The 25,134-nt window shown below is 40.5% G+C and overlaps 1 protein-coding gene across 1 annotated transcript in view; it reads right to left on the reverse strand.

Annotated features, from left to right (window-relative positions):
* Positions 1–25,134, reverse strand: part of VWA8 (von Willebrand factor A domain containing 8) — a 407,530-nt gene that overhangs the window by 306,499 nt on the left and 75,897 nt on the right. The window contains exon 5 of the mRNA XM_008260014.4: positions 3,561–3,728. Coding sequence (XP_008258236.2) covers positions 3,561–3,728 — 168 coding nt within the window. The remainder of the gene's footprint in view (positions 1–3,560; positions 3,729–25,134) is intronic.

Here is a 25,134-nt window from a genome sequence, read left to right on the forward strand (position 1 = left end):
GTAACTGATCCATAGAGGCACCAATAAATGTCATTTCCTTCCTTCTCTGCCCAACTCTCTCTTTACAGCCTTCAACAGTGGGATCCATGGTGCTCCTATAGTGTTGCCAGATCCTTAGAGGGTTCCCTAACAAGGTACTCAAGGTCGTTCCTGGGCAGCATTCAGCAAAGACCGCACACCTGTCTCAGTGCCACACCTTCCCAGACCCTATGGTCTATCTCATCTTGAAGCTCTCCAGACACATTGTGATGCTTCAACAACGCTGTTGTATTTCTGCGAAACTCCATTTTCATTTTGTATAGCATAAACACAACTACCATTCAAAGCTCAACACAAATGAAATCCTCATAAAAATGGGCCTCTTCTGATATTCTTTCCCCATTAGAATCTCTTTGTACCCCTTCCTTATACCCTTTGCAAGCTTCTATCACTAAACATTTGTGCATTCACTTCAATGTATAATTCTCTCATGCTAATCCAGTCTCTTAAGAGGATTTTTTATTCTTGCACATAGTAGGTCAAATGTCTGTTGACAGACTTCATGAATTACTTTAACAAATAACAATTATTTGAATCATAACCAAAATCACAAATGACAAAGTTAATGCAGAGACTGACATTATGACATTAAGTTACACATACTAAAAAGTGAGAGTCTGGATCTAGCCTGCCTGATAAACCAACAGAACAATCTTCAGAGCACTGAATATTTCCATTTTCCATGTACCCAAAACTGATAATCAGAATATAATGTACATATAAACTGATTATATTTTCTTCCATAATAACAATTCTACTCTAATCATCTCCGTGAAACCACATTTTTGACACATTAAAATTAAATATATTGAATCTATCTAGAAATAAGTGGAGCTTAAATTGCAGATTTGGAAGCTTTTCACCACAGAAATTTTGTTAAGATGGAAAGTGTCTTATGAAAGGATCATGCCAAATTCTGTGAAGTTCCCATGAGACAGATTCTACCAGTACCAAAATAACATTTACTGATAAAAATCACGTATGTATAGTGATAGTTACCTGGGGGAAAACAATGTAGTACATTTTTCCCACCTAATAATAGGCATTTCCTATATACTGCAACTCGTTTGATTGCTATATTTCAAGTTCCTACTCAAAGTATGTCCAATGTGTTCTATAACTCCACACAGAATTCTACTACTAGAACAAATTATGTATCAAACTAAAAATTACATATCAAACTTTTGTGGACCTCTGTACTTTAATTAAAAAGATCCCATAATCTGAGTATTCTTTCTCAAATGATTTACTAGCATGGGTGAATAACCATATAGTCTCTAAGGTAAATAGATATTTTATAATTAGAAAACGCCTACATAGAAAGTGTTCTGCATGATAGTCACTGCCTTTTAAAAGCAGTGAAAATATGTATGGTTCATTTCAGTAAACAATATGAAGGAATGAATTTAACTTTTTCTTATTGATTAAATCCTCAATTATCCTCTTCTAGATCCAGAAGATAATGATTAAGCTGCACTGTTAAAAAAAATTCTAGAAATTCCCAAAGACAGTAAAGAGACTATTGAAAGGATTGCAAGGTGGGTTCCAGAGAAACAAACTTCTATAGCAGGAATCAGGAAGATAAAGTTCGTGGGCCTGCCAGCCAGGGAGCATCAGATCAATCAGATTCTCTGACATCAACATCTATTATTTAGTGTTTGTATTAGTATCATGGAGCAAGATCAAAAAGTAAAAAACACAGATCCTACTTTTGCGTAATCCACAACCCATCTGGGGTAGTAACAGTATAAATGAGTCTCTACAGAATAGGCATGAGAGAGATTCTGAAGCCCTAGAATGCGAGGTACAGCAATCAGCCGCAGAAGACTGGATGAGCTGCAGAGCTCCACTGCGGTGCAGCTTGAGCTGAACGAACAACGGCTATGTGTCCTCTCGTCACTCATATTCTACGACCTCCTCTTCAAAGTACTGGAAGAGTCCTGATCCCAGAATTGTTACCCTATTTATATGCACATGTATCACAGCACTTCGTTATTTTTTTACACTTATTCATTTATTCAACAAATAGTTACTGAGCAGCTATCATGTATCAAGCATTGTTTTAGGAACTTGAGATAACATCAGTGACAAAAATTCCTGCCCCTGTGAAATGTATATTCTAGTAGGGGGAGGCAGACAATTACCTAAAAACATAGTAAGCAAGGTATTTAGGATGGCTAGAAGATACATCAAAAAAAAAAAAAAAAAAAGGCAGGATAGGGAAGCATGAAGGCAGAGAGAAGACTAGAACTCTAAACAGGAGCAGAGGCTGCACTGATAATGTAACAGTGGAGCAAAGCTTTGAAGTAGGTACAGGAGTGAGCCAAGCAGACACCTGGAGAAAACCGTCCTGCGAAGAGGAAAGTACTCACGCAAGAGTACTCACATGTTTATGGTATAGTGAAGAGAATATTAGTAGCTGAAGCAGAGCGCAACAGAAGGATAGAAAGAGTTAAGGCAGAAGGTAGAAAGGACCTACATTGGACCACTATATTCCATTGTCAGCACTTTGAATTTTGACTCTTGAATGGAACATGAAATCATTAGGGTTAGGGCATAAGAGTGACCCACTCTGGTGCCTACTTTATTTACTTATTTATTTAGACAGGCAGAGTGGACAGTGAGAGAGAGAGAGAGAGAGAGAGAGAGAGAGAGAGAGAAAGGTCTTCCTTTTCTGTTGGTTCACCTCCCAATGGCCACTGTGGCCGGCGAACTGCGGCCAGTGCACCGCGCTGATCCGAAGCCAGGAGCCAGGTGCTTTTCCTGGTCTCCCATGCAGGTGCAGGGCCCAAGGACTTGGGCCATCCTCCACTGCACTCCCAGGCCACAGCAGAGAGCTGGACTGGAAGAGAGGCAACCGGGACAGAAACCAGCGCCCAGACCAGGACTAGAACCCGGGGTGCCGGCGCCGCAGGCGGAGGATTAGCCTATTGAGCCGCGGTGCCGGCCATCTGGTGCCTGCTTTAGAGGCACCACCCACACTGCTGGGTTGAAAATTGTGGAAGCGGGCAATGATAGAAACAGGAAGTATAGATAGGAGCTTCTCACAATAACCCAGGCATGAGATGCCAGTGGAGCATCAGGGTATCTTTTCAACATCTGACTCATTTTTGTCAATTCCTTCTGGACTTTGTGCTTCCTAAGGGCAAGAACTAGACTTTACTCAGCTTTGCATCCCTGATGCCCAGCGCAGTCCAGAAGTCATGATGCTTTTAAATAGTCCTTGAAAGAAGTAAGAGAAGGAGAAAGAGCAGAAAGCAAAGAAGGGAAAAGGAGAAGGAGAAAAATGAATAAGAGAATAGTTATTAGACTGATGAGAAATTAAAAGAGTAAAAATCTGCACGGTCTTCCAAGCTGGTATCCAAAACTGCCAACTCAGGACCTGACCTCAGTTAACTGCCACAGACATGGGCAGCTGGGCATCTGTCCCGATTCCAAGATAACCAGGTCTTACAGAACAAAATGGCACTACCCACAATGTGATGGCAAAGACAACACAGCCAAATTTTTTTTTCTCTTACTTGGAGAAGTTTGTCGTAACGTTCAGCAGACATCAGGAAGCGTCCATCTTCAAGCTGCATCTCTCTGTTCTCCAACAAGTTGTTCAAAACAGGCAGAACGTTCCTCTCCGCCTTCTCCAAGCCTTCCAAAACCAGAGTTCTGCCTTCTGTGGCTGCGCGGACTGCACACTATAGCCCGGAAATACAAAGGCAAAAATGAGACAGGACCAAAACAGGACTCATTAAATCAAGCCCATCCCGACCTCACATGTATCTTCTATAGCTGCAAGCCAATCAGGAGCAAAGAGCACCCAGATCCTAATTTCAAAAGATCTCCCACTATCCTGTTAAGGAATTGTCCAACCCCCATGCCCGACCAGAATAACCCAGGACCACCAATACATGACCTTCCTGGCAAGGCAGTGGTGAGCAATCATGCCATTTTGAGTGTGTCACATGCTAAGAAAGGAAAAGTCCCTGCACAGGACACTGAGCCAGTTGTAAATTGAAATTTGACTGCTGTATGACAAAGGGAAAGAGACGTGAGACCAAGAGGGCAAAGCCACACCTCCTCAACTGGATAAAAGCCCATGTGATTCTGTCAAGTAGCCAGTCTACAGAACCTCTTCCTGCCAGGCTGTCTCCCAATAAACATAAGGTCCAATAAACCCTGCCTGGCTGTAAATTAGCCTCTTGTCAATTTCCACTGCAAGGGAGGCAAAGAACCTGACGGGTAACAAAATGAGAATACAGGGGCTGGCGCTGTCGGGCAGCGCCTGAAGCGCCGGCATCCCATATGGGTGCCGGTTCTAGTCCTGGCTGCTTCTCTTCTGATCCAGCTCTCTGCTATGGACTGGGATAGCAGTAGAAGATGGCCCAAGTCCTTGGGCCCCTGCACCCGCGTGGGAGAACCAGAAGAAGCTCCTGGTTCCTGGCTTCTGATTGGCGCAGCTCCGGCCATTGCGGCCACCTGGGGAGTGAACCAGTGGATGGAAGACTTTTCTCTCTGCCTCTACCTCTCTCTGTAACTCTTTCAAATAAATAAAATAAAATATATCTTTAAAAAAATAAAAATAAAAAAACAAAATGAGAATACAGAAGACCTAACTTCACTTCACTACAAATTAAACTTGAGGTTCTTGTTATGGGAACAGCAATTGGGACAGCTGAAATCCAGATCTTTGTACTTCTTTGGACCTGATTATTTGTAAAATATAGAGAAACTGAGAGAAATGATCTGTAAGGCTCCTTTCACCTTTAACATTTTAAATTATATACCCAATAAAGGATAAAGCAGCTACATGAGAACAAATAACATATCAAAACAATGGAACAGGTCTCAGAAGCATTTAAGAGAAATGGCTCACAATCAACCCTGTCTTTGCCTTCAGAAGCTTCTTATGAGGCTCATGCAAGCTAGGTGAGAAGGTAAGGTTTTCCAACCGGAGCCATCACCAGAGTGAATTCAGGGGTAGTATGAAGTGCAGAGCTGACCATATGAAACACTTAGCACAAGACTCACATCCTATCCTTGGCCGAGAGCAGAATGACTTCATCAGTACTATAAGTTTTCCAAATGTCAGAAAGTTAGTAATGGAGAAAATTGGGAAATAAAGTAGACCACACAGAGAGACCAGAAAACTGCTAATACCAAAAAAATTATGAAATGTAAAAAAAAAAAAAATTCTCCTTTACCTGACAGGACCCGAATAATATAGCAAACAACTATTTTTCAATCAAAATCCTTTAAAATCTGCTAAAAAAGGGAAAACCACAGTCCTGTTGCTTCTGTGCATTCAATAACAGAGGATTAGTGGTGTCAAATTTATATTCTTACCCTCTTCTTTACAGTCATCTTCTTTGCCTTCACAATACTACATTCTCCTAGGAAAATATTTTCTCTTTTTTGTTTTTTAAAATTTATTTATTTATTTGAGAGGCAGAATTACACACAGAAGAGAGGTCTTCCATCCACTGGTTCACTCCCCAAATGGCCACAATGGCCAGAGCTGGGCTGATCAAGGCCAGGAGCTTCTTTTGGATCTGTCACATGGATTCAGGGGCTCAAGTACTTAGGTCATCTTCCACTGCTTTCCCAGACCATCAGCAGAGAGCTGGGTCAGAAGTGGAACAGCCAGGACTTGAACTGGTTCCCAAAACGGATGCTAGTGCCACAGGTAGAGGCTTAACCCACTGGGCTACAGCACCAGCCTATATTTTCTCTTCTGCCTGTCCACTAATTGTAGGTGATGCCCACAATCCTTAACCCACAATTTGTTTTACTCTACAAGGACCTTCCTGAGCAATCTTATCCAATACACAGTTCCAACCACTCTTTATGTTAATGCCTCTCCAAATTCAAACTCTCTCACACTTCAGAACCACATGGTCCCATCACACATAGGTCTCCAACCAGACCCTAGAAGCACCTCAGGCTCTCCTGTACAACACTAATCCATCCTTTTTTTTTTTTTTTTTTGGTACATATTAAATTGTTTGAAAGTCAGAATTATGGGTATGTGTTTTTTTTTGGGGGGGGGGATAGAGTGAGAGAAAGAGAGACAGAGAGACAGAGAGAGACATCTTCCATCCATTGGTTCACTCCCTAGATGACCAAAATGGCAAGGCCTGAACCAGGCCAAGGTCAGGAGCCTGGAGCTTCATCCAGGTCTCCCACGTGGGTTCAGGGGGTTAAGCAGTTGGGTCAACATCCGCTGATTTTCCCAGGCACATTAGCAGGGAGTTGGATCAGAAGTGGAGCAGCTGGAACTGGAAGAGGTGCCCATATGGGATGCCAGCATCGCAGGCAGTAGCTGTACGTGATATGGAACACGGGCCCCCAACACTAACTCAAAAAAATTTCTTTCTCACAAAACACGCTTCTCCTTTTAACTTTCAACTTAAGATTGGCATACCATTCACCCATGCCTGGACTCTTGACCCTATCTCACTATGATTTGATGATGAAACCTCCTTCATGTTTTTTGAACTGCTCCGTTTCTACCCGTCCTAGTTCATGGCCTCCTTACCTTTCAGATGTCCTTCCTCATGGTCCAAGCTCCCTAATCTGACATTTAAGCCTCCCACAATATGGTATCTCCAACACCATCTCCTAACACTAGATACCTCACATGTGGGACTTTTGTGACAATGAATTGACTATCATTGTCCCTACACATTCTGCTTCACTAGACAATCTCCATGCCTTTCCTTAGACGGACTGCTTAAAATTTAATTTTCCCTTTAATAATTAGCCTAAACAGAATCTGAATGTTTGAAGAAGGAAAAACATAACTATTTTCTGGACTTAACAAAGCAGTCTTTTTTTTTTTGACAGGCAGAGTGGACAGTGAGAGAGAGAAAGGTCTTCCTTGGCCATTGGTTCACCCTCCAATGGCAACTGCAGCCAGCGCACCATGCTGATCCGAAGCCAGGAGCCAGGGGCTTCTCCTGGTCTCCCACGCGGGTGCAGGGCCCAAAAACTTGGGCCATCCTCCACTGCACTCCTGCGCCACAGCAGAGAGCTGGCCTGGAAGAGGGGCAACCAGGACAGAATCCGGCGCCCCAACCGGGACTAGAACCTGGGATGCTGCCACCACAAGCGGAGGATTAGCCTATTGAGCCGCAGCGCCAGCCAAAGCAGTCATTTTCTGAAACAAGTGTTGCTCAGTCAAGCTTGCATACTGTCTTCTTTTAGTAAACGGCTTAAGTTTACACTGTATAAGAGAGCTCAGATTACTACAGGTGTCACCATATTAACATAAAAGAATAAACTTCTTTGAAGCGTAATGAGACTTGAGTTAATCAACTCATTTTAATAAGATAAATGTGGGGTCAGCGCTGTTGTATAGTGGGGCTAAGCCTCTGCCTGCAGTGCTGTCATCCCTTATGGGTGCTAGTTCTAACCCTGGCTGCTCCTCTACAAATCCACCTTTCTGTTATGGCCTGAGAAAGTGGTAGAAGATGGCCTAAGGCCTTGGGCCCTTGCACCCATGTGGGAGACCTAGAAGAAGCTCCTGGCTCCTGGCTTTGGATCACCTCAGCTCCGGCTATGTCGGCCTTTTGGAGAATGAACCAGTGGATGGAAGACCTTTCTCTCTCTCTCCCTCTCTCTGTACTGTAACTCTCTCAGATAAATAAGATGTTTAGAAAAAGAAAAAAAAAGAATCAATTCAAGAATAATCCTTCAAATCTATCAATATAGCACATATTTTTATAGTCTTTTACCAAATTGGCCAATCTATTGCAATGGTGTTTTTTCTTTCTTTCTTTCTTTCTTTTTTAATGCATGGGTAGAAGTGACCTACTAGTTTCGCGGGAATAAAAATATAAGAATCTCATATTTTTCTAGCTGTGTAAAGGACAAAGCCATAAAAATAACTCCTGGGACATTAAAAGTCAAAACACAAACTACTTCTTTAAAAACTTCATTTTTCAGTTAGGTCTCAATTAAGCCTTTGTTCACAAGAATCTATTTACTGCAAGAAACTAAATTATCAGAACCTGTGGCAATAATATTTTTTAAAACTAAAATTTTTATCAGCCTTTGATACAAGCCAGACTAAAGACTGTATTTGGGGGCCAGTGCTGTGGCGCAGCAGGTTAAAGTCCCAGCCTGAAGGGCCAGCATCCCATGTTGGCGCTGTTTCAAGTCCCGGCTGCTCCACTTCCGATCCAGCTCTCTGCTGTGGCCCAGGAAAGCAGTGTAAGTTGGCCCAAGTCCTTGGGCCCTTGAACCCATGTAGGAGACCCAGAAGTTCCTGGTTCCTAGCTTCAGACTGGCCCAGCTCTGGCCACTGCACCCACTTGGGGAGTGAACCAGCAGACGGAAGAGCTCTTTCTCTCTCTCTGCCTCTGCCTATCTGTAACTCTTTCAAATAAATAAAAATAAATCTTAAAAAAAAGACTGACTTTAAAAATTTCATAGAGATGAAAATACATGTTTTCTGAGACAGAACTAGAATTATACAGATAAAAATACACTGGCTCAGGGATTCTAAGATGGCAGATTATGGAATGACATACTGCACTAGGCTAGGGGTAAAGAATAAATATAATTGAAAAAAATAGGAAAACATCATGCTGAGTGAAATAAGCCAGTCCCAAAGGGCAAATATCATATGTTCTCCCTGATCAGTGACAACTAACAGAGCACCAAAAAGAAAACCTGTTGAAGTTAAATGGACACTATGAGAAACGGTGACTTGATCAGCCCTTGTCCTGACTGTTGATGTACAATGTAATATTTTATCCCTTTTAGTATTTTTTTTGTTCTACTTAATACTATTGGTTGAACTCTGTAATTAACACACAATTATTCTTAGGTGTTTAAATTTAACTGAAAAGTGATCTCTGTTAAATATAAGAGTGGGAATAAGAGAAGGAGAAGATGTATAATTTGGGACAAGCTCAAGCTGACTTGCCCCAAGTGGCAGAGTTAGAAATGTGCCAGGGGATTCCAATTCAATCCCATTATGGTAGCAGGTACCAATACCATCTCACTAGTCCAAGTGATCAATTTCATCTTCACAACTGATCATAATGATAGGTCTAAGAGCCAAAGGGAGCACATAAACAAGACTGGTGTCTGCTAATACTAACTGACAGAATAAAAAAGGTAGAGAATGATCCAACATGGGAAGCGGGATACACAGCAGACTCATAGAATGGCAGATGTCCTAAACAGCACTCTGGCCTCAGAATCAGCCCTTAAGGCATTCGGATATGGCTGAAGAGCCCATGAGAGTATTTTAGGCATGGAAAGCCAAGACAATCTGGGAAGAAAAAAAAAAAAAAAACCTAAATGAAAGATCTCTGCGAGTGAGATCCCAGTGGAAAGAACGGGGCCATCAAAGAAGGAGGTACCTTTCTCTGAAGGGAGGAAAGAACTTCCACTTTGACTATGACCTTGTCTAAATAAGATCGATGTTCGCAAACTCAAAAGGCTTCCATAGCCTTGGCAACTCATGACTAGAGTCTAGGGAGATTACTGATGCCATAAACAAGAGTGTCAATTTGTTAAGTCAACAACAGGAGTCACCGTGCACTTACTCCTCATGTAGGATCTCTGTCCTTAATGTGTTGTACAATGTGAATTAATGCTATAACTAGTACTGAAACAGTATTTTACACTTTATGTTTCTGTGTGGGCGCAAACTGTTGAAATCTTTACTTAATATATACTAAATTGATCTTCTGTATATAAAGAGAATTGAAAATGAATCTTGATGTGAATGCAATGGGAGAGGGAGCGGAAGATGGGAGGTTTGCGGGTGGAAGAGAAGTTATGGGGGGGGGGCTAAAGCCATTGTAATCCATAAGCTGTACTTTGGAAATCTATATTTATTAAATAAAAGTTTAAAAAATTTAAAAAAAGAAAAAAGTATAGGAAATGCACTCTCAGGGGAGAATTGGAGAAAAAAAATCACACTGGAAATCCTACAAGAGGAAGAGGAATGCCGTGGACCTGTGCACAGACATGAACACAGGCACAACTGCAGCAAGGAGAGGCAGGGCAGGTGGCAGCTTGGAGAGAGAGGCGAGACCAGCCTGCAGCAACCCGCGGTGATACATCCGGAGGGAGAGGGTGGCGCTGCTGTGGGAAAGCTTAGATAGGTAATTTTAAGTTCATGAGCTGGAAGCCACACCTCCTTTGCTCTGTGTTGCCCTGTTCACCTACCTGTAAATCAGGAGACCCCTCGCTCAGGAAGTACTGCCTCTTACCAGCATGGGACAGGGTGTGTGGGCGGGGGGCGGGGGTGGTGGTACCACGTAAACACTTTCATTTTTCCAAACTCATAACAAGCTAGGAAGAACAGAAGCTCCCTCGCTCTTCCTCATGGACTCTGACGAGCCGAGCAGGGTGTGATAATTCCCTTTTCTTGGCTCACTTTCCTGAAATAGAGCGCTAATGAACCTGTGTATTTTTCTAATTTTGTAAGTAAAGTTTATTGCACTGCATGCCATGTTTGGGTCTGTACTTAGAATTCTTCTCTAAGTAAAAGGCAAGAGTTTAGAACATTAATTTAGGTCTAACCTAGCCCACGACATATTGGTAAGCCACCCAGGAGACAAATTCATTCTCAAACATAGCAGTGTGATTTGCTGAGCAAACGTGTGGGGTTTTTATCTCAGAAAATGCCCAGTTTTATTTTTCTCAGGAAAGGTACCTGAGCAAACATGTGGGTCTTCAGTTTTCACAGCAATAGAGCTCAAGGGGTTTCAGTTTCAGAAGCAGCAGAGCTCAGGAGGCTCCTGCCTCAGAAACCCACAGTTCTAGAAGCCTGAAGATATCCCCCTCACTCATTTTCTTTTCTCTCAGTGCTTGAAGTCTGGAAAGGTCAGTTAAAATGCAAATGTTAATGTCTTTTGTGTTCCTAATTTTGGTAGCTTCAGTGAGCAAAAGACAATATAAAATATTGGCATTAATGGAATTAGGGAGAAAAGTCAAGAAAAAGGGGGGCCAGTTGTGGGGAATCCCACAGGAGTCCCAAAAGAGTTACAGAGCACCACTAACCCAAAAAGAAAGAGTAAAAGCAAAACCAAAATGGAGTTACTTGAGCTAAGGCCACTAAGCACCAGGAACTGCCTAGACCATCTGTCAGAACAGATGCAGGTGGTGAGGCCTGATAAGGACTGGGGGACATTACATCATAAGAAGAAGCCAACCAGCTGACTACTGCATTACTTTACCCTCAGTACTGCGCCATGATTGGTCACACCCAGAAGACCACTAAAACACCATTGGTCACACTCAGACACCAATATCTGGTTGGTAACACCTAAAAAAATGAGCTTGTGATTGGTGACACACCAGGGCACATTCACCACTCACCTACCCCTTCACAACTGCCCTTCATCCCCTCAGGGACCTGGCTAGGTTCAAGTGAAACTCTGCCCGAGTCTCCACTGACTGAAGCTCTGCTCGCCACTCTGCTAGAGCCAAGCTCACCTGGACATCCGAGCTGCTGCCAGAGGTGACATCAGAGCCAGACCGGACCTCTCCTCAGGTGACTTCTCCAACCCTGCACCTTGCTGTCCGTCTTGGAACTTCGAGCCTACTGCCCAGAGTGCCAGTCATCACACGACTGCTGCCTGTGACTGTTCTGAGATGTGTGTCTCTGAGTGGTAACGGAGACTTTGGACTGTGGATTTTGACTTTTCATGACCATGATATGAACCTTGAGAATGCAGCATTCATATTATATCCTTGGCCATGAGTGATTGGTTTTGCTTTTATGGTTTGTATGTGTTATACTTATTACTATTGCTGGATATTTCTAGAAACTGCCTTACTCCTAGAAGCGTGTTATGACCTGTAATGACATATATTAAGCAGTACTGACCTTTAGATATGTGCATTGAATATATATAGAGAGAGTGGTATTGATTATTGAAGAATAATATTGAAATCACGATTCTGTGTGATTCTTCCCCGTGCTCCAACATGTTGTATTACCCTTGTTGAGCTGCGTGAAAAGTGGTGCTTGCGACACCAGTTTATGAGTGCTTGCTGATATTTAAATTCTTCTAAGTTGTTTCTGACATGTTTTTAAGGATAATTGATGTATTTGGGAAAGTTGAAACTTAAGCCTTTAAGTTGTACAGAAGGATCTCATGGTCATTAAGAACAGGTTCACCTCAGGTTTTGGTTTTAAAAATCAGGAATGCTAGCGTGATTTTTCATTTGCCAGTTTTGGGTGGTACAAACTGGAAAAACCCAATTCTGATGCCTAGTAACCACATGGTCTCAGGAAGTGGGACTCCAAACATGGAAGAAAGTCCACTTCCTGCAGTAAAGGGTGGGACTTCCAACCTACAATGGAGGGTTCCCTAAAAACGTGGTTTCCAAGCAGGCAGACACCAGGTGGACTTCCGTTCTTAAAGGAAGATGGGCAGCAGATCCATCCTCAAGATAGCAGCCCCTGGGCCGGCGCAATGGTTCACTTGGTTAATCCTCTGCCTGTGGCATCAGCATCCCATATGGGCATTGGGTTCTAGTCCCGGTTGCTCCTCTTCCAGTCCAGCTCTCTGCTGTGACCCAGGAGGGCAGTGGAGGATGGCCCAAGTGCTTGGGCCCCTGCACCCACATGGGAGACCAGGAAGAAGCACCTGGCTCCTGGCTTCGGATCAGCACAGCGCTGGCCATAGCAGCCATTTGGGGAGTGAACCAATGGAAGGAAGACCTTTCTCTCTGTCTCTCTCCACTATCTATAACTCTATCTGTCAAATAAATTTAAAAAAAAAAAATCATGGTCATTATAAAAAAAAAAAAAAAAAAAAGATGGCGGCCCCTGTGTCCAGTCAGATACTGCATACCTGATTAGAGGAATATTTATTTTGACTTTTTTAATTTTAGTTTTTTTGTTTTGGCTTTACACTGGTTCTCTTTGCCTCCTGGGGTTCCATTCCTCAGACATGGCAGTGGCCTCCTGGGAACCGATATTCCCAGGAATAGCAGGCCTTTCGAGATTTCATCTCAGACCAGGAGGTTTTCTCTTTGACCTTCAGGGATGATATTCCCCAGACCAGGTGGCATTTTTCTTTCTTTTGGTATAGTATTTTGGCTTTACACTGGTTAAAAAAGGGAAAAAGAAAAGGAAGAAAATTGGGAGCCCCCTCAGTGGGCTTAGTAAAATAATGGACCCCATTTTGTGTACAAATGAAGACTCTAAGGTGTCAAAATTATGGCTAATACAATGTATTCAAGTCACATGCTTAAGGATATACAGGCTTGTGGAGAGCCATTGTAATGCCCAGATAAGTAGATCCCCAAGAAGCTATCAGCGACCCGAGCACACCGAAATGCAAAAGCAAGGTTTATTTTAAAAGTACAAGCCGCAGCAGTGGCCTCGTCTGACCAGCCGACAGAGTAGAGGTCAGAGGAAAAGCCCAGGCCTTTGTTTGGGAGCACTTTTAAAGGAAAAAAACCACAGGGTTACATCACCGGGGCCTTACAGTATGGGGCTTTTGATGATTGGATGGGGCTGTTCCGGGTTGCTCTCAGTTGAAGGGGGGGGGAGGGTCTCCGTTTGGCTTGGGTTCAGGGAGTTACCTCATTTGGTAATCTCTACTGAGCTGCCCTTGGTCTGCTGAGCTAGCTCTCCTTGGTAAGCTTTGATATCTCCAGGACTCGGGTCTGCAACGGGAAATGGAAACTGCTTTTTATTGTTTCAAAATAGAGTCACTTTGGCTCTTCACCATGTTTACTTTATCTTCACAGGTCCTACAAAGAGACTGTTCAGCTGTATAGTTCTGCATACATTCCTATGGACATACTTCTAAGGGTACAGTTTAAAAACTTGCCATGAGCTAGATGGTAAAAACAACATTTTATGTGTTTAGTGACAATATAGATATGTAAATATAGATAATATAGACAGGGTTGAAGAGGAAAAATGCTCCAACATGAGAAACAGTCCATATAGCAGACTCATAGAATGGCAGTTACTGTAAGTAACACTTAGTGACCTCAGAGTTAGCCCATAAGGCATTCTGGTATCGTTGAAAAGACCATGAGAGCATTTTAGGCATGGAAAGCCAGGACACTGCAAAAAGTGTTCCTCCATGAAGGACCTCTATGGTCCAGGCCTCAAAGGAAAGGAACAGTCATCAAAGAAGGAGGTACTGGGGCCGGCACGGTGGCCTGCGACGCCGGCATCCCATATGGGTGCCAGTTCTAGTCCTAGCTGCTCCTATTCCCGTCCAGCTCTCTGCTATGGCCTGGGTCCCTGGGCCCCTGCACCCTCAAGGGAGACCAGGAGGAAGCTCCTGGCTCCTGGCTTCAGATCCACGCAGCTCTGACCATTGCAGCCATTTTGGGTAGTGAAACAACGGAAGGAAGACCTTTCTCTCTGTTTCTCTCTCTCACTGTCTATAACTCTGCCTGTCAAATAAATACATAAAATCTTTAAAAAAAAAAAAAAAAAAAGGAGGAGGTACTGTTCTCTAAAGGGTTGCAGCCATTGGTGGTGACCTAAAGTTCTCCAGCCCATGAAACAGTCATTAGATGAGATAGGAAGAGGTTTCTGGACCTGAGAAAAGCAGGGTCTGCATCCATGATCAGCAGGAAGTAGATACAGAAGATATGATGTGCCTACAATCTTCAGCATCCCCTTAAGATTAAGTCAGACAACTCTGAATGGCAAATGATGTGGGGAAGCTTAGACAGATAATTTTAAGTTCATGAGCTTGCCATGTTCACCTATTTGTCAACCAGGAAACCCCTCCCAAGGAGGTACTTCCACTTAACTGGGATGTGGGGGTAGTACCATGTAAACACTTCCATTTTTCTAAGCTCATAAAAGCTAGGAAGAATAGAAGCTCTCTCTCTCTTACTCATGGACTCAGGATGAGCACAGCAGGGTATGATAATTCCCTTTTCTTGGACCACATTCCCAAAATAGAGCCCTAATGAGCCTGTATATTTTTCTCACTTTGCAAATAGAGTTTATCACACTGCATGCCATGTTTGGGTCTGTACGTAGAATTCCTCTCTAATTAAAAGGCAAGAATTTGGAAAATTAATTTAGGCCCAAACTAGCCCACAACAGCGTGAGTTTGGAATGGAGCCCTGAAGCCTAGTGGTTGCTAGAACAAAAACCATATGGTTATCTCAATAGATGCAGAGAAAGCATCTGATAAAATACAACATCTTTTCATGATGAAAACCTTAAGCAAATTGGGTATTCCTCAACACAATCAAGTCAATCTACGACAAACTCACAGAAAGCATCTTACTGAATGGGGAAATGCTGGATGTACTTCCCCTAAGATCCAGAACCAGACAAGGATGCACACTCTCACCACTGCTATTCAATATAGTCCTGGAAGTTTTTGCCAGAGCCATTAGGCAAGAAAAGGAAATCAAAGGGACACAAATTGGAAGGAGGATATCAAACTATATCTATTTGTAGATGACATGATCCTTATATAGGGGATCCAAAAACTCCACTGAGAGACTACTGGAACTACTGGTAAAGTGCCACGATATAGAAATCAACATGAAACATCAATATAGAAATCATCGATGTAGAATACATTGATATAGAAAACATCGATATAGAAATCAACATGAAACATCAATAGCCTTTGCATATACAGATAATTCCATGACTGAGAAATCACTTTCAAGCTCAGTCCCATTCACAATAGCTCCAAAAAGAATCAAATACCCTGGAATAAATTTAACAAGAGATGTCAAAAAGATCTCTGTGATGAAAATTACAAAACTTTAAAGAACAAAATAGAAGACCTTTTAAAAATAGAAAAATCTTCCATGTTCATGAATTAGAAGAATCAACATGGTCAAAGTGTCCATACTACCAAAAGCAATTTAGATTCAATGCAAGACCTATCAACAATCTTTGCAGATCTAGAAAAATGATCCTGAAATTCATATAGAAAGTATATATAATATATACAGGTATACACTATAAATCACAAATTAAGCACATCTGCTACTAAACAGTGATGGAAATAAGAAATCATCCATTTGGCAAACACAATAGTAATAATTGTTCCAGACAAGAATCATCAATAGATGGTAGACTTACTGGATAAACATGAGATGAGAAATGAGGTATCCAGATAGATTCAAAATATCTCTCCACAAGATATTTATAAATTACAAAATGAAAAATAACAGAACATTAGAGGAATCCGCCAGATACTACCTTGACCACATGATCCAAGTTAATGTCTTCAGTAATGGTATCCATCTTTTTCAGGTATCAGGCATCTGAGATGTTGTCCTAAGTTAGATACATCATCACTTCTATGGCATTCTTGCTAAATATGCATAGCCTCAATCAAACCATGAGGAAACATCAGACAACCAAAGGAAGCAACATTCAGCAAAATAACTGACTATGAAGAGGAGAAGGAAAGGTCTGCTAGCATAACCCATTATTGTCCCATAATCTCTATCTGACTTAATTAGTAATGCTGACATTTTCTCCCAGCTAAATTGTATTCTAGATAGAAGAAATTCAATGTCTTTTGCAAATTACTGTTTGTTTTTAAAATTTATATGAAGTTCTTCCTTTCCTTCTCCTAACAAGTATTGATGTAAGCAAAACCATTGAGGCAACAATCTAATTTCTGACAGTGGCTTCTAAACGCTTCAAACTTCTCCTTGATAACCCATTAGACATATTACCAGGAAAGTTCTATGCAGGAAGAACAGTAACTGGGAGACTTTATTTAAAAAAAAAAAAAAAAAAAAGACATAAAGATTACCAGAGAGAAAGGCAAGCCAATGAAATAGAAGAAGAAAGATATATTATAGTAAGAAATTTAATGTGTTAGCAAGAAATTCTTGGAAATTAAAGTATTAGTTCAAAGACACTTCTTTTCCCACTAAACCCTACTTCACTGTTTTTTTCCTATATTTACTTACATATTGTTTTTTCCATATAAGAGAACTAAAGAGCAAAAGTGATTAAATATTTTAATATGTGAGAAAAGTGGCATTTCAAAGCAGTGGAAATTAGGAATTTGAAAAACAAATCCAATTGAATTTAAAAATTTCAGGGTAAAAGTAAAACCATATAATTTATAGATAGTAAGTGACTTTTATACATTTTTGTACTTATTTATTTAAAGACCGAAGAAAGAAACGAGGAGATAGACAAAGAAAAGCCAACTTCCTTGCTGGTTCACTCTGCAAAAGCACTCAACATCCAGGGCTGGGCCTGGCCAAAGTAATGAGCCAGAAACTGAATTCAGGTCTCCTCTGTGGGTGACAGAAACTTGAGCCATCACTGTTGCCTCCTAGGGTCCACCTTAGCACAAGCTAGAATCAGGAGTGAGAGCCGGGAAGAAAACCCAAGCACTCATATATGGGATGTAGGCATTTAAAATGGCATCTTAACTTCCAGGCCCAATGCCTACCCTAAGTGATTTATCAAAATAATTTTGAAATACAGAAAATCTTTCTTATGATTCACAAGTAGATACCATTAAGGAAAAGATTAATAGATATTAACAATCAACATTTTTTCATATAGCAAGAACACCTTAAAGGATAGTCTGAAAATTAAAGATATACACAGAACTATTTAAATACCTTTAATATAAAATAAGTTTTCACAAATTAAGAAAATTAGTAATACCTCTATAAAGTTTAAATAAGCACCATAACAAAATATATTCAATTTTCATTATCAAAGAACAATAAGGTAATAAGATTTTTTTTAGACTTTCAAATTGGCAGAGATTAAAAAGGATAATACAGACTCTCATTCATAAGTCGTCTACACATAAGATGGCAACTTTAAACAATATCTTGCTAAAACAATTAAGCAAGATAAATTTTAAAATATGCATAGCTATATTAATTAATCCAGCAATTCAATTTCAAGGAAATTATCTTAAAGAAATAATAAATGTATAATGACATATGTTAGTAATTAAAACATGGTTTCATAATGAAAAGGAACAACCCAAATGCCAATTTAAAGAACATTGGCAAAAATGAATCACATTAAATCAATAAGATGCACTATTACACAGCTGTTAAAAAATAACAATATAGTTCCATCTATACCTGTAAAACGATCCACAAAGTGCTATTAACTGACAAAGCTGTAACCCCTCTCTAGGACTGAAGGGGGCAGGAAAGCGAATGAGAGGATGAGAGGACTATCCCAGAACTTCTTATCTGATTACTACATCCCAGATAAACATGCTTCTGCCTTCTTTTTTTTTTTTTTTTTTTTTTTTTTTTTTTTTTTTTTTTTGACAGGCAGAGTGGACAGAGAGAAAGGTCTTCCTTTTCCATTGGTTCACCCTCCAATGGCCACTGCAGCCGGCGCACCACACTGATCGGAAGCCGGGAGCCAGGTGCTTCTCCTGGTCTCCCACACAGGTGCAGGACCCAAGAACCTGGGCCATCCTCTACTGCACTCCCAGGGCACAGCTGAGAGCTGGACTGGAAGAGGAGCAACCAGGACAGAATCTGGCACCCCAACCGGGACTAGAACCCAGGGTGCTGGTGCCGCAGGCAGAGGATTAGCCTATTGAGCCGTGGCGCCGGCAGCTTCTGCTCTTAAGAACCTTCTTTTTGAAAGTACTGGATTGATAAGCCTATGAGATGAGCCGGGGAAGACAAGGACAATGTTCTGGAGAGGGACAATTACTCCTTCGACTGGCTCTACTACTAGCTGATCTGTGATTAAACATTAGGAGAAGCTGCTACAAATTTGCCTTCTTCAACTTCAGTGAACCCCCACTAGTACTCAGAAATTATTTTGTTCATTTCTTGTAAAATTTATTGCCATGGCAAGCTTCCAACTCTTTCTCATGGCCTTGCCCAGTACTTTACTGTGCTGATCAAAGTTATATGAATTGAGATTCTGTGACTCTCCTCCATTCCATCAGTCCCTCTTTGTCTTCATCTTTCCACTTTACTATGCTTTCTATTTTGACATGTGTCATTCCTCTGATCCCTCCAATACTAACCCTTTCCACTTTGATTTTAGAGGTATCACTCTACTACCATCAGATAAATCCCCTCACTTTTATTTCCAAATTCCTTCTCTTCTACAACCATGTCTGTACTTGCAGAAAATCTATAGTCCTGTAAAACCTCTTAATAGTCTCTTTATCCTTTCCTTTATCTTCATGCCCCATATAAAACAGCCCACATGCACACCACCTCTAATAAGCTCCTAGGTAACTTCCACTTCCACTCTTTTTTTACTGAAACCTGTTACCTGAAAGCAACCAACAACTGAAATGTAAAAAAAGAAAAAAAAAATTCCAGGCTTTTACTTGTCCTCCTTTTCTGAACGGTTTCCTTGATTTGCTCTTGTGTCTTGTCTTCTGAGGCCATTACCATGCCGGTTTCCCCTTGCCCTCCCCAGCACTTCCTCCACCTCCTATCCTCTACAATGAAAGGATTTTGCACGATTCCTCTTCTTTTGCTCACTTTTTATTTCACTGGTGGATCTATCTCAATCCTGTACATTCTCATTCATGGAACATGCATAATTGGGTACACACTATTATACGCCATGCTTAGTACAACAAGACTTTTTTCATCTTTATTTCATTGTTCTTGAGGAACACATTGTGTAGACTTAACCTTTCTCCTGAGTCCATACACATCTCTAAATATCTTTTTACTATCTCTATATGGATGTTCAAAGTCAGGATTCTTAATCAAATAAAGCTCACAACCTTTTTCCCTAAACCAGGTCTTCTTGATTTCTGTTTCAATTAAAATGTAACTGAACTCTACCCACAACTCATTATTAATTTCTTTTGCATCTTCACACAGTGCAAGTGTTACCTCTAAATATATTATGGCTCCATCACCAATTTTCCATTCCTAATGCCACCACCTCCAATGAGAGCATTCATAAGCTCCCTGCTTTTTAACTATAAGATAATTGCATCAGGCACCATATCTCAGTACCTCTGGTCTTCAGTTGTCTCCAGGTGATAACATCTATCTACAGAAAGTGAATCAAGGTAGTGACTGAATCAAGCCATCTCTAAAGTCTCTTTCAGCTAGAAGATCCAGGTACATGTAACTTATCTCAACTTTATTAAGAATATTTTTTAAAACGCAAAAGGAAAAATCTTCAATATTTTCTTATTAATTCATTATAAATTATGTATTAATTTTACATACAATAAGTAGTGATGAGAATGGATGCTTTATAGTTCAATTCATTCCAAAGATAAGACTATAAAAAGAGGATCACAAATGTGTAAGAGTGGTATAATTTTTTAGAACAAAGTGACAAACAAAGAATCACCCACAATTTTTAACTTTCATCTCTTTGTGCCCTTTGGTTACGTGGTTGTATTCCCAAAACATATGCAAATTAAAATTTTTGAATGTAGACAGGAATATTGACCAAAAGAAGAAAACCTTAAGAAGATGGTCTTTGGTAACAAAATCTGAAACACTCAATTTATAAAGCTAATACTACTTACTTTGTTACTAATTCATTCTCCCCTTGCTTCTTAATTCTTCCTTAAAATAGTCTATGAAAAGATTAAAGTATTTTAATCAGCACTCAGACTTTATTAATCTAAATGGTTACATTTGTAGAGAAGATAAAATTTAAAATAAGCAGCTGAATATAGCAAAGAGTAAGTTCATTAAGTACTTTAATATATTAACAATGTATTGTACCACACTATGAAATTCACAATTAACTGGACAGAACAAAGTTCTAAGTTTTGTATACCCAGTAGAGGCCTAAGCATCTCACCCCCCTCCCCACCCCCCGCACGGATACACCCTTTGCCATGTTTGCTCAGCATGTTAACTATGGAAGCCCAACACAGAAATTCCCCTGTTCTCCCATTCTCATGTTTCATCTTCCAAGCTGGATTTTAAGGCACACTGATACAAAACTGGTTCATAGTGGGCTAATGTCATTTAAGGAATAAAAATGCAACCAACTGCTCAGCTAAAAAATGCTGTTATGTAAGTTTAAGAATTTTTATATGAAGGATTATAGGTATCTATGCCTACACTGGTTTTCAGTTTTGTTTTGTTTTTATTTTATTTATTTCAGAGGTAGAGTTATAGACAGAGAGAGGGAGAGACACAGAGAGAGGTCTTCCATCCACTGCCACATTCCCCAAATAGCCACAACAGACAAAGCTGGGCCAATCAGAAGCCAGAGGCCAGGAGCTTCTTCCAGGTCTCCCACGTGGGTTCAGGGGCCCAAGCACTTGGGCCCCCTCTTCCACTGCTTTCCCAGACCATTATCAGAGAGCTAGATCAGAAAAGGAGCAGCCAAGACATGAACCGGTGCCCATATGGGAAGCTGGCACCACAGGCAGAGGGTTACCCTACTACACCACAGCATTAGCACCTACATTTGTTCTAAGAACAGAATATAACAAGTTTAACTATCAACATGAGAGGCTTAGATTAGATATTTTTAAATTTTTCCTATATAGATTGTTAAATAAAAGTTTAATTTTTCTCCTAAAATCTTAAAAATAAAAATGGAGTGGAACACAGATGTGGAATAAATGTCTACTTTGAAGCAGAAATTAAACTCTAAGGATCCTTCCTTGTCCTTCATGCTACAAAACTTGGCGAGACCTAATTCTCTCAAGTAAGTCAGAAAAAAAAAATACAACAAGATCCTTTTGGCCCAGCCATCTCATATCATAGCTTTAATAACCTAACATGTGGACATGAAGGATTTCAAGATAAAAGCAGGTACATGACCTAAAATCAAAAATGTCTAAGCTCCTGTTCACTAGATTTGGTTCTAATGTTACCTTAGGCAAATAATTAATCTAGATGTCTGTGTCCTCATTTACTAAATGAGAAAATTCTCCAGGGATATTGTACAATGTAACAATTTAACAATCAAAGTGGTACTGGAAAAAAAACTTAAAACTCCCGAACCCATTAAAATATAAATCATTATTAACAAAGCCATTATTTAGTGAAAACAGAATCCAAAGAGCTTGAAACTCAAAATATCTACAGCATAAAAGTACTAAGGCAGTTAAAGAAAAATGAAAAAAAAAATTTAAATTCTTTATTTTAAAATACCAGAAGATCATCAGAGTGACTTTTGGTTGCTGCGTGGTTTGACTGTGTCCCCCAAAATTCGTGTGTTGGAAACCTAATCCTAGTGCAACAGTGTTGACAGGTGCAACCTTTAAAAGGTGATTAATGGGGCTGGCGCTGTGGCAGAGAGGGTTAAGGAGTTCTGTGAGAAGTCAGACCGGTTAAATTGGTCCCGGTGGAAACTGAGGGTGCAAAATGCTTCCTTTCCCCAAAAGTTACTTTTAGCAACATCAAAAGTGCCTGCCCTACTTCTTAGGAGCTTCCAATCTTTTCCAGAGAACAGCAAGGGAGTGGTGACTCCATTCTACTGAGCTCCCAGTTTACTATAAAGCAAGTCACAGTACCTCACCATTCTGATGGCTCTTTTGTTTTATCATGAGCAAGCCAGATAAGGTAAATAAGATTACAAACTAGGTATATTGATAGGTTTGTCCCCACCTTGTACTGACAGTTTGTTTCCCAAAATTGTGCTTAAAAGCCCCACTACCATCAGCCCGTTTGGGTCTTCCTCTTTTGGAATTCACTCCTGGTCGCTTCAGCAGGAGTTTTCAAAACTTAAATAAATCCTGCTTTTCTCTCTCTACCTTGTCCACATGATAATTATTCTTTCACGTGAGATGAAGAACCAAGATAATCTCTTCGCCATAACAATTACAGTCCTGGCTGCTCCATTTCAGATCCAGCTCCCTGCTAATGCACCTGGGAAACCAGCAGAAGATGGCCAGAGTTCTTGGGCCCTTGCACCCATGTAGGAGACCCAGATGAAGCTCCTGGCTTCAACCTGGCCAACCCCCAGCAGTAGCAGCCATTTGGGAAACCAGCAGATGGAAGATCTCTCTTTCTCTCTCTCTGTAATTCTGACTTTCAAATAAATAAATCTTTAAAAAGAAAAAGGTGATTAATGCCATCATCTGGGGGAGTAGATGACTTTTCCTTCTCTCTTGCCTTTCCATCGAACACTTGCTTTTTTGCCCTTTCTCTCTTCCATGGGATGATACAAGAGGGCCATCCCCAGATGCCTGCCCCTCAACCTTTTCATTCTCGGCTTCCAAAACTGTGAGCCATTATAAATAACCTGGCTTCAGGTATTCTGCAATAGCAGCACAAAGTGAACTTAGACAGTTGCTCTACCACTTACTTGTCATTCCCCCTAGTTTCCTTCTGAAGTTAGGCTCTTAATCATGCTTATCTCATAGACTGTGTTGCAGATTAAATGAGACAAATTCTGGTATATAATGAGTCATTAAAAAACAATGAGCTGCTATTATTATTATGAATGTTATCATTGTCCTTGGTGGTCATTACTATCAAGTTTTTAGGGAAGTAGCATACTATGGTAGAAAGAACCAGAGCTTTGGAATTGGACAGAGCCTGGTCCATATCTTACCTCGGCTATTTATAAGTTAAATGACCACAGCCCTGTAAGCCTCAGTTACTTCAATTATAAGATGTGGTAAATATCTCCCTCCTAAGTATTAAATGCAATGATAAAAAGCACATAGCACAATAGAAGTTTAATGAATTACTTAAATCTGTCAGACAGTTAACACTTTATGGATAGATAAAAGATGATCTGAATGTGACAATAATCGCATAAGGAGCCAAGGTCTGAGTTCTGACAGTGAGGTCAGAGTAAATGTAGGGAGACCTTCTCAAACTGTCAAGGACTGATTTGCAACAGTGTACTTGCAAACAGTCTGGGGCAAGTATCAGAATTTAGCCATTCTTCATATCCTTGTGTAGGAAATGCTTTCCAATTTCCAAATACTTAATTTACGAATGAACTTCTGAAATACAACTCTGTTATTCCCAAGCTGGTTACTTGTGGAAAGTGTCTTCAACATCCACAAGTGAAGTAGAATTTCCAAGTAAATGTTCTCCCAGCTGGCGCCGTGGCTTACAAGGCTAATCCTTGCCTGCGGCTCTGGTACTCTGGGTTCTAGTCCCAGTTGGGGTGCCGGTTCTGTCCCAGTTGCTCCTCTTCCAGTCCAGCTCTCTACTGTGGCCTGGGAAGGCAGTGGAGGATGGCCCAAGTGCTTGGGCCCTACATCCACATGGGAGACCAGGAGGAAGCACCTAGCCTCGGATAGGCACAGCGCACCAGCCATGGCAGCCATTTGGGGGGTGAACCAATGGAAGGAAGACCTTTCTCTCTATCTCTCTCTCTCATTGTCTAACTCTGCCTGTCAAAAAAAAAAAAAAAAAAAAAGTAAATGTTCTCCCTTATTTGCTAAAGTAAGCAAAAGGCATTTAGACATGATAAAAATCTTATTTTCTAGTATTTAGCACTTTGTTATTCAACCTGAGTAACTTCTGACGATCTGTAACCTTCAAGCAATTTTTTTAAAGTTAAGACTTAAGTTTTTTCCCTGTTAATAATGAGGAAGAATCAAGCATGATCCAAAACAGTGGAGAATACATTAAAATATTATGTAATTGCTCAAGACATATTTTTATACTTTATATTGAATGTTAATTATACACACTGTAGAACTTCACAGTACAATGTCAGACAAATTGACAAGATTCAAATGTGAAAGAATTCTTGGCTTAGAAAAGGTTAAGGAAAATCTTCTAACTTCGCCATCCTTGCTTTGTACTCCCCAAATTACCTTGTGGATGAAGAGTTTCTGCTCTCAGACAGAACATCTAAATGTAATTTATTTGTAGTTTAGTTCATTTGTATTGGCTTACACTTGAGTAATGCAGGCAATTGTATATTGACGTAATAGTCTTTTCCTCCAGCTCTTTAGAGACACGCAACAATAAACAGAATTAACGATGAAAATCTCAACAGGTTCAGAAAAAAAAAAAGGGCAGTAATATATTGTTAAAAGGTTACACTATCAAGACTTTTGGCTTTTTTCAGGTCACTTTATCTTCTAAGACAAATGAAAGTTAATGTGGTAGCAAAGTATCTTGTTAGTCTTATTTCTCTATAGGCATCACAATAATATATAAATTTTCATATTTCAACTCTTTAACAGTTCTTTTTTTTAAGATTTTTTTTTTTTTTTTATTTGAGAGGTAGAGTTGCAG

Source organism: Oryctolagus cuniculus, chromosome 9 (assembly GCF_964237555.1).
Source record: "Oryctolagus cuniculus chromosome 9, mOryCun1.1, whole genome shotgun sequence".
NCBI lineage: Eukaryota > Metazoa > Chordata > Mammalia > Lagomorpha > Leporidae > Oryctolagus > Oryctolagus cuniculus.